The sequence below is a fragment of the Panthera uncia genome, chromosome B4 (genome assembly GCF_023721935.1).
Source record: "Panthera uncia isolate 11264 chromosome B4, Puncia_PCG_1.0, whole genome shotgun sequence".
NCBI lineage: Eukaryota > Metazoa > Chordata > Mammalia > Carnivora > Felidae > Panthera > Panthera uncia.
The window spans coordinates 24,956,486-24,967,808 of NC_064809.1; the positions used below are offsets into that span (position 1 = coordinate 24,956,486).

Genomic DNA, 11,323 nt, shown 5'->3' on the forward strand with positions numbered 1-11,323 from the left:
GATGGCAAGTCATAATACCTGCTGGTTACTGTGGCCCAGGGGAGAGGGCTGGTACCAGGCAGCCTGGCTGCTCTGTGAGAAGTAACCTTACTATCCTCAGGGTAGTAAGACCTTCCCCTGTGCACACTTAAATAATAACAGGGATTTTTACTACCCTTATTTGAAAGAAACATACAATAAATGTGGAAGCAGAATATACCTTTTTGGGAAAGGAATTAAAATAATCATTGTAAACACAATACAAAAGGTCTGTCTTACCTTTAAATATTTCACCAGCTTCTGAATTTGCCAATATTCTGATGGCAAATCTGCATTTGCTTCCTGACGATCAAGTGGTTCTTCACCTTCCTCACTCTCTGAGGAGCTCTCACTAATGATTTCCTCAATCTTCTCATTACTCTTACTAAGAACAATAACAATCACCACATAACATATTTATGCTACAACATGGAATTGGTTATAATCGTTACTATTTCAGCAATATGAACTTAAGCAACGAGTTCTAGAAGATCTAACACCTTCTCAGTTCTTGATCTTTGTTAAGATCTAAGTGAGGAGATGAATAATTGCATGCTGTTTTAAGAAAATAGAAATGAACAGGGAATTAGTATATGTCCTATGGCTGTGCTGTACAAAAAGATAGCCACCAGTCACAGTATTTAAATAACTTGTGGTTATTTATATGTTTATATTTATTTAAATGTCTTTATTGAATTGAAATAGAATACAATTAAAAATTTAGTTCTTCAGGGGTGCCTGGGTGACTCAGTTGGTTAAGCGTCCTTCAGCTCAGGTTCATTATCTCATGGTTTGTGAGTTCAAGCCCCGTGTTGGGCTCTGTGCTGACAGCTCAGAGCTTGGAGCCTGCTTTGGATTCTGTGTCTCCCTCTCTCTCTGCGCCTCCCCGGCTCGTGCTCTGTCTCCCTCTCTCAAAAAATAAACGTTAAAAAAAATTTAAAAAAAATTAGTTCTTCAGTTGTAGAAGCCACATTTCAAGCACTCAACAATCACATGTGGCTGGTGACTACTATACCAGGTAGCTCAGATATAAACCATTTCTATTATCATAGGAAGTTTAATCGGGCAGTGCTGCAAATGCCTCACAGGGAGAGTGTCTCCCTTATGGAAGAAAGTACACTTTTTCCTCACTGCTCTAGAAGCTTCCAACTTAACCTCAAGGTCATGGTCACCAGCTAGTTCACTCAAGCTTTCACGACCATATCTAATTCTCATTTTCTGTTTATCTCCATCCTCTCTTCCCTCCAACCCTCATGTGCTCTCTTCTATAAATGTCTTTTCTCACCTGTTTTGAAGCACAGTAGAAAGCATACTACTAGTAATTTCATAGTAGTAGTAACTTTCAAGTTTTATTAAGATTCTATAATTCTTTTAATTTCTCAAAGGTGTTGTGGCGCAGAGAGTTGTTCTCTGGGCCACAGTGGAATGAAATCCTGAACTGAAGCGTCTGTTCCAATTCAACAAGTCGCATGAGCTGAGTTTTAATTTAATGTATTCTCTCGTCTAACAAATGTCCAGAAACCTAGGTTGGTTACAGAGCAAAATATGGTAGACAAGGCTGACTTAAGAACCAAGGTAAATTTAACTCAAAGGTCCCAGATATAAACATATACTAAATAAACCTATATTCTCTCGGGAATCTCTAAATGTTTTAGCTTAACAAACTCCTGGAGTTAAGAGCAGGTGATTTACGCAATCACTCTCAAATCATGTTAAAAAAAAATCAATACCCCAAAGGAAAGTTGTTCTCTTTTTCCAGTGATGAATCCTTTGACATATAACTTTATATGGCTTTCCCCTTTTATGAGATTCCCTTCCTGTCCTGTCCTGTCCCACAGCAGCTGTACATTCAGGAGGTAAAAAGAAGCAAACCTCAATGTTTCATTGAGCTATGAACTCGACCATAAGAAATACTTCTCTACCACATCATTGTACCCACTTAAGCAAGAAGAGATAGAGAAGTTCTCATTTTTATCGCTGACTAATGGTTGTTGCTTGGATACACTACCCCTTTACCCTTATCTATCACTCTGGAGTTCTCGGACTCACTAAAATTTGATTTAAAATTGAAATGCTTTAGAGCAAACATCCATTTCAGGAAAGATGAAGTAGATATACCTTTCCTTATTCCTCCCACTAAGTACATAAAAATCCTTGATATCATATGTAAAACCAACAGGAGAGAACTCTGACAGGTAGAATGGAGAAGAAAGACTATCTAGGGACCTGGAGACCTGAGAAGCAACACAGTGAGGAGTTCCTTGGATTTCTTTTTGTCTCACATATCCCAGACAGGGTACTAGAGAAGACAGTGGTGTGGAAATACCAGTGGGCACAGAGGAGAAAAGCACCTAAGGAGGGGGCGCCTGGGTGGCTCAGTTGGTTACGCATCCGACTTCAGCTCAGGTCATGACTTCACAACTCGTGGGTTCAAGCCCCGTGTCAGGCTCTGCTCTGACAGCTCAGAGCCTGGAGCCTGCTTCGGATTCTGTGTCTCCCTCTTTCTCTGTCCATCACCTGCTCATTCTCTCTCTGTCTCTCTCTCTCTCTCCCAGAAATAAATTTAAAAACAAGCACCTAAGGAAAGCCTGCTCTTTCTCGTCAGAGGAACAGAAAAGGAATAGCTTAACACAACAGAAAACTTTTAGGCAACAAATGATTTATTCTTGTCAACACCACAGAAAACACTGCGCCCTATCCCCACTTCTGCTAGCAATGGCCAGAGAACTTTATCAGGCTACAGCAAAGCTCCCTAATCCCCAGGCTGGGTGGTGTTAGAGAAGGCCTAAAAGGGAGTCAGGACTTCCACTGATCCCAAACCCCAATGTCAATGTAATAAAAGGCCCATGCCTTTCACAGACAAGCTGGTATCCATAGAGGCCTAGGCAGAGCTTGAACTTCCACTACCACTCATAAATAATGAGGATCCCTCACCTACACCAACCCCCATCCCCCCCGCCAGGTGTCAAGTGAGGGCCCACTTGAACCCTGCAATTCCTTTTCTAATCTGAGGAGGCACCATACACCTTATCCTGCCAATGTGGTATCAGAGGCCTGCTAAAACATAAGATTTAAATAAGACCCGGAAGAATTCAGAAGAATTAATCCAACAATTAAGACTCAGAAAATCTCAAAAATTATTACAGTTTAAAAATTACCCATTCTCTTACCATGCTTCAAAATGGAATAAATTAAAAAAGGACTTTTATGGAACGGAGTAGGGGGGAGTTAGAGAGACTAGAGGGAGAGAAAGAAAACCAAGAAAATAAAAATCAAAAAGAACAAACAGAAAAAAATATACATAATGACAAACTTAAGCCCTAACATAATAATGACATTAAAGGTAAATGATCTAAATATCCCTTAAAAGACAGAGTTTAACTTAATGGACAAAAAAGAAAAAAAAAAAGGGAACCAACCAAATGCCATCTACAAGGAACTAATTTCAAATATAATGATATGTTATAGTTAGTTTGAAAGAAAAGGAAGAAAAATGCACCATGCAAACAATCAAAAGAAAGCAGAAATGGCTATATAATATCAGATTAAGTAGACATCAAAAAAGAAAAACAAAACAAAACAAAACAGAGCAAAACCGACCAGGGACACAGAGGAAATTACATAAAGATGGAGTCATGATAATCCTAAATATGTATTTCCAAGTAACAGAATTGCAAAATACATAAAGCAAAAACAGAACTAAAAGGAGAAACAGAAAAATTGCAATTATAGTTGGAGACTTCAATACTTCTCTCTCATCAATTTATGGAACTAGACTGAAAATAAGCTAGGATATAGAAGAAATCAACAACACCAAATAAACATTATTTATTCCACATTTATGGAACACTCCACCCAACAGCAGCAGGTTACACATTCTTTTAAGCACCCAAAGAACTTATACCAAGATAACTTGACCACACAGAACCTCAACAAATTTAAAAGAATTGAAATTATATAGAGTATGATCACTAACCACAGTGGAATCAAACTAAAACATCAGTAACAGAAACAGAACAGGAGAATCTCCAAGTGCCTGGAAACAAAATAATGCTCTTGGCTCAAAGAAGAGAGTCTCAAAGGAAATTACAACAAAACAAAACAAACAAACAAACAACAACAACAAAAAAACACATTGAACTGAATGAAAATGAAAATACAACATATCAAAAACTTTTGTGCACAGCTCAGAGCTAAAGCAGTGCAGAAAGCACTGCTTTTTAGCGTTATAGCCCTATAAGCTATATAGCACTAAATCTTTACATTAGTAAAGAGAAGTTTCAGTCAACAATATAAACCTGCATCTAAAGAAACTGGAGAAGCACCTGAGTGGTTCAGGTGGTGAAGTGTCCGACTCTTGGTTTGGCCTCAGGTCATCATCTCATGGTTCATGAGTTCAAGTCCCATGTCGGGTTCTGCACTGACAGTGCGGAGCCTGCTCAGGATCTTCTCTCTCCCTCTCTCTCTCTGCTCCTCCTTCGTCAAGCCCCATCTCTCTTTCTCTCTCAAATAAATCAAACAAATAAACAAAGAGGGTGGTGGGAGAATAGATCATGTTAATAGACACATACCGAACTAACTGCGCTCTTCCGGGTTTAACGGGTGGCCCTGACCTTTCAGGTCTTCTTCTGTGTTTCTCCTCTTGGGGGTCTCTTAGTAAGCTTCTGTACCTAAAAACACATAAACTTTTAAAATTAATTTATGCGGATTAATTGGAAATTAAAAATAGAAATACATACAAATATTCCATCACTTTTATGCACCCAAGTGATGTTCTCCTAATACAGAAAACGGCTATGAGTTCCAGCCTCATCTGACATCTGAGATGTCCCTTCTGTCTCTCAGGCACAGCCATGTACTTTATGTAGTGGAGGAGCATGTGGTCCAATAGGCCTTTCGTGAGGAACAGGTGCTAGGAACAGGCTGCCATCACTGTGGTGGCCCTGCCCTCTGTGCCTTCTACTAGCAGTGCCTACTGCCCTGGCTGAAAGCTGCCTTTTCTGATCTTCCACACCCAGCACTACAGCAGGGCCCATATCTGGTTTTCCAGGTATTCCCAGGTTGAGCACAGTCCTTGGCACATAGTGAGTTTTCACTAAATTGTTGTTAGGTAATTTCCTGATTGAAAAACGTAAGCCCGTGGGCAACGCAGTTTTTTTAAAATTCACCTTCCAGGTAACAGAGCAGCCCATGTATTTGTCATTTTCAGACTCAAATAGTCACAAAGGCCAAACACCTCAAAATTGAGAATTAGAGGCGCAGGAGTGTCTCTTCTTTCCACAGGACTCCTTCCGTCTGCTCTCTGGGTTTGTAGGCAAAATGCAATCACCCAGTGGTCCTCAGAATCCCTGCCCAATCAGGTGACATGAAACTTGTAAGCCTATTTGCTAATTTAAAAAGTGCTCTAGGCACTTCTGACTGCTCTGATATTTACATAACGCTGGTCCTTAATCTGTGCTCTGGCACCTCTTTATAGATGGCCCAAAATGGAACTAGTTTTGTATATTTCAGACATTCAACAAACCAGTGTCTACTTTACTTAGGCTTGTTAATATTTACTAGCCTTTCTATAGTATTTACTTAAAGTTCTGTTAATGACAAGACATTATCTCTATCAAGATTTCCCTGATTAACTCCACATAATTTTAGTCATCCTAAATGCTCCTAGCACTTACTTAATCAGGTCCCTACAACTATGTTCACATTGCTCCTGAGATGTCTCCATGTGTTTTCTCATCTTTTTCATGCGTTATTTCCCCTGACTTACTGAGTGAATTGTGTTCTTCCCTTCCCTTCCCTTCCGGTGCCCACATGTAAACCCTATTCACATCAAATCCTTCTACTTGGTATATGAAGACGGGTAGGGAGGGATCCACTTGCATTACGGAGGGAATGTAAATATCTACTCTAGTACTTTCCTGCTATGACATAAACTTATGTGAAAAACTAGGCAAATGTGGTCACTGAGGATGTATCAGAAAACCCATCACGCAAATTTCCACATACTCTTTGAAACGAACGGTAGCCTTCCAGCTTAAACTTGGCTCTAATCTCTTGGTCATTTGACTCTTCCCAAAATTAATTTGGTTCTTCTCCAGTGTTCTCTTGCCTGAACCAGTAATAGCTTTCTGAACGGGGGCTGCTTCTTCCTTCTCAGGTGGCTCATTAGTTGGTTCTTTCTTTTCCTTTTCGTCGCTGAATCTCTTCTCCTTTATTTAAAAAAATAATAATTTTTATAATGATATCATTTCTGAATTATCTAGTGCTATCTGAAAATTAACACTGGTGGTAACTTCAAGTCTCTGATGCATCTAACTTGTGTTGCTTAGTGGCACACATTGGATGAGGGCCACTTCAGGACTGAGGTCTCTAACAGAGCTAGGCTGATAGTAATGGATGTTCCTAAACTCACCCCCTGCTGTAGCACACACAGATCCAATAGCTGCATTTGACCTACTCACTCCTCGCCACTGTCAGAAAAATGTAAACTCAAATGCTATAGTGACTGGGACACATCATGTACAAACGGCTGAAACGACAGATAAAGATAATATCTTGCAGGGAGCCAGAGACAAAAGTCACATGACAGACAGAGGGAGAAACACAACAATTAAAAGAGACCTATCAGAAACAGTGCAAGCCAGAAGAAAAGAGAATGATACCTTTAAAGTCCAATAAAAAAGAAAAAAAAACAAAAAAATCCAAGGAACTGCCAAATCAAAATTCTAAACAGAGACAAAAATAAAGGTTTCAAAATAAAGGCAAAATAAAGACTTTTACAGACGAACAAAAAACAGAGAATTCACTGCCAGAAGGCTTGCGCTAGAGAAATATTAATGAAGTTCTTTATTCAAAAGGAATATCATGCCAGGAAGACTATCATACAACATTTACACAAAGAAATTGTAAAAATCAATATAAAAGACCATTTGTATTATTTTTAATCATTCCAAAATATAATTGACTCTCTAATGCAAAAATAGTATCAATGTGTTGAGGGGTTATAGCACGCAAAAGTAAAATGTAGAACAATAGTGCCAAGGGTAGGGAGAAGCATTCAAGGTATGCTGTGGCAAGGTTCTTAAACTATTTGTGGAAAGGTAAGATACTATTTAAAGGTGGACATGATAAATTAGAGACATATATTATACGCCCTAGAGCAGCAACCATGAAACTTTTAAGAAGTATAACTGACAAACTAATAGCATAAATAAAATAGAATAATTTCTAAAAGCTCAATTAGTACAAAAAGGGCAGAAAAAGAAGAAAAAAGAACAAAGAACAAATGGGACAGATAAAAAACAACCAGCAAAAAAGTAACTCTTTTGTTAGAGAGGGGAGCAGGAGAAAGGGCAGAGAGAGAGACAGGATCTTAACCAGGCTCCACATCCAGCATGGAGCCCAACTCAGGGCTCTCTCTCATGAACTGTGAGGTCATGACCTGAGTCAAAATCAAGAATCAGATGCTTAACTGACTGAGCTACCTAGGCGCCCCAAGAGAGTAAGTTTAAATTCAACTCTATCACTAGTTACATCAAATAAAAATGATTTTAAAACTTCAATCAGGGAAGCCTGGGTGGCTCAGTGGGTTAAGCATCTGACTTCGGCTTAGGTCATGATCTCATGGCTCATGAGTTCAAGCCCTGAGTTGGGCTCTGTGTTGACAGCTCAGAGCCTGGAGCCTGTGTCCCTCTCTCGCTCTTCCCCTCCCCCGCTCAAGCTCTGTCTTTCTCTAAGAATAAATAAACATTAAAAAAATTAAAAGAAAAACTTCAATTAAAAGAAATCAGATTGGATGAAAAAGGAAAACCAACTATTTGTGGTATAAAAAACCCACTTTCCATGCAAACAGTAATCAAAAAATGCAGGAATGTCTATATTAAAAATCAAACAAAGTAGACTTCAAAACAAATATCATCAGACCTAAAGAGGAAGATACATAATAACAAAGAGTCAACACAGCTCTAATTGTGTATTCACCAAACAACAGAACTTCGAAATACATAAAACAAAAATGTAACTAAAAAGAAAAATATAGATAAATCCACAATTACGAGACTTCAAAACTCCTTAGTCAGTAATCAACAAAATAAGCACATAAAAATTAATAATATATAAGCCCTGAGCAATAGTACAAACCAAACTGATAAAATTGACAGAGAACACAGTACCCAACAGCAGCAGAAAAACACATATTTTTCTTAAATGCACACACAAAAAAAGAATCACCAAAACTGACCACTTTCTGGGCCATAAAACAAACATCCACAAAGTTAAAAAAAAAAACCCTAAAATCATACAAAAGATCTTCTCTCAAAACAATGGAATTAAACTAGAAATCAGTAAAAGAAAAATACCTGGAAAAGCTTCAGATATATTAATTTGCATGAAAACATATCAAAATCTATGGGATGCAGTTTACGTAGTGCTTATAAAGAAATTTACAGAATAAAACCTTATAGAAAAAATAAAGGTCTCAAATCAATGGTTAAGCTTCCAAATTAAGAAATTAAATAAGAAGAGCAAATTAAGCATAAAAAAATCAGAAGGAAAAAAAATCATAAAGAGTAGAAATAAAAAGGGAAGCAGCTAAAAATAAAGGAAATCAATGAAACAAATAGCTGTTCTTTCAAATGATCAAAATCAATCCCTTCTTTCCTGACTATCAAGAATAAAAAGAGAGAAGACATATATGACTAATATTAGAAATGAAAGAGGGATCATCACAAAAGATCCCCTAGACATTAAAGAATAATAATGGAATGTACTCAATGTCAATAAAACAGATAAATTGTATCAAATGTACAAATTCAGTGAAATACACAAACTGCCAAAGCTCAACAAGAAAAAAATCTGAATAGTTATATATATATCTATTAAAGAAATAAGATTCTCAATATAAAAGCATTCCAACAAAGCCAGGTACAGATGGATTCACTGTCAAATTCTATCAAACATTTAAGAAAGAAATAATATCCAATTTATATGAAGAATTCCGGAAAGATGAAAAATAAGTGAATATTTCCCAATTTAGTTTCTGAGGCCACACTACCCATATCCTTCATGATTATAGATGCAAATGTCCTCAATAAAATATTATCAAATTTCACCCAGCAATGGTAAGACATAATGACCAAGTGGGATTTATCCCAGGATTGAATGTCAACTAATTCAGTACTCAAACATCAATGTAATGGTCATCAGCAGACAAAAGGCTAATCATGTGATTATCTCAAAAGATGCAATAAAATCACCAGTTCCAGGCCCCAATGGGCTCACTTCCCATGGGTTACATGGAGGCCCCATGAGAAGCATATAAGGCGGCACTCTTTCCCTCCCAGCCAGGGTAGTGTCAGCAGAAGCCTCGTGGGGACTGAACTTCCACCCCTGTCCAATGGTAACGAAGCACCCCATACCACCAGAGTTGTCAATGGAAACTAAGTGAAGGACTCAGACTTTGCAGGATGTGCCAGTGAAGGCTCATTAAAACAAAAGATTTAAATAAAATCTGGAATTTCACAACATAATGCCCCAAATGTCCAAGACAATAAAAATATCACTCATCATACCAAGAACCAGGGAGATCAAGAACTGAATGTGAAAGGATGATGCAAAGATGCTTATACTGAGAGAAAGCAAATGTTGGAATATCTGATGAGAATTTAAAGCAGCCATCATAAAAAGGCTTCAGCAGCAATTACAAAGACTTGAAACAAATAACTAGAAAGTCTCAACAAGTAAATGGAAGATATGAAGAAGAACCAAAAATAAATTTTGAAGCTTAAATTTACAAAACAAAATACAAACTCAGTGGATAGGCCTAGCAACAGGATGGAGAGGACAGAGGGGGAGAATCCATGAAGTTGAAGATAGATCAACAGAAATTACCCAATCTGAATAACAAAGAGAAAATTGATTGGAAACAAAAATGAATAGAGCTTCAAGATCTGTGAGACCAAAACAAAAATTCCAAAATTCATGTCCTCAGAATAACAGAAAAAGAGGAGGAAGAGGGTCAGACTAAAAATGTATTCTAACATGATTTGAATTTTCCCTAAGTTAGAAAAAGACATAAATCTACGATTCAAGAAGTTGAAAAAACACTAAACAAACTCAAGAAAAACTCAAAGAAATCCATGCCAAGACACATAATAATCAAACTTCACAAACTAAAGACAAGGAAAATTCTTAACAGCAGTTGAGAGAGAAACAATATTTTACTTATAAGAGAAAAACAATTAAAATAATAACAGATTTCTCAAAAGCAACCAGGGAAGACAGAAGGAATTAAAACAACATTTTTTTAAGCACTGAAAGTAAAGAATTGTCAGCCTGATACTATATCCAGGGTAAGTATACTTTAGAAATGAAGGGGATGTCAAGAAGTTCTTGGGTGAAAGAAACACGAAAACAATTTGTGGATGAAGGAAAAACGAAGAGAATCTGTCATCAACAAATTTACCTTAAAAGGGTAATAAGTTTTTAAACAGAAAGACTGTGATAAAAGAAGAAAACATTGCAATATCAGAAAAGAACAATGGAAAAGAATAAAAGTGTGGGTAAATACAAAAGACTTTCATTCAGCTCTTGAGTTTTCTAAATCAAGTTTGATGGTTGAAACAAAAATATAACATTGTCTCATATAGTTATCAATGTATGCAGAAGAAAAAGACAATTAGAAATTAGAGAGGGTAAAGGGACTTAAAAGAAAATATGGTTTAATTTTTTACTAAAGTTGTATTTATTTTTTCAGTCACATCAGTGTAATAGTTATTACAGCTTTTGTAAGAAGTTTATGTTGAAAGAGAAATGACATATTCTCATAGAGTAAATTTGTAAAGGAAGAATATGTCGACAGCTTTTCTTTTTGTGACATACCAGGAGTTGCAAGGATTGAGGCATATACAATTATTGTTTGAAGGAGACATGGTTTCTATGTTTCACTCAAACTGCTATGATGTCAAACAATAGATAATTATTAATTATGTATGTATAATATTGTACAATACCCAGAGTAACTCCACACACACACAAAATGTATGCAAAGAGATACACTAAAAACACTGCAGATAAATCAAAATAGAATTCTAAAAAATGTTCAAGTAATCCATAGAAACTGGAAAAAGAAAACAAATGAAAAATAGAAGAACAGGGGCGCCTGGGTGGCTCAGTCGGTTAAGCGGCCGACTTCGGCTCAGGTCATGATCTCGCGGTCTGTGAGTTCGAGCCCCGCGTCGGGCTCTGTGCTGACAGCTCAGAGCCTGGAGCCTGTTTCAGAGTCTGTGTCTCCCTCTCTCTGACCCTC

General features: G+C 37.3%; 1 protein-coding gene across 3 annotated transcripts in view; it reads right to left on the reverse strand.

Moving 5' to 3' along the window:
* ODAD2 (outer dynein arm docking complex subunit 2) overlaps positions 1-11,323 on the reverse strand; it is a 178,692-nt gene that overhangs the window by 143,167 nt on the left and 24,202 nt on the right. For all 3 annotated transcript variants that reach the window (XM_049626936.1, XM_049626937.1, XM_049626938.1), the window contains 3 exons: positions 6,025-6,227; positions 4,590-4,688; positions 259-403 (listed from right to left, as the gene is read on the reverse strand). In XM_049626936.1, coding sequence (XP_049482893.1) covers positions 259-403; positions 4,590-4,688; positions 6,025-6,227 — 447 coding nt within the window. The remainder of the gene's footprint in view (positions 1-258; positions 404-4,589; positions 4,689-6,024; positions 6,228-11,323) is intronic.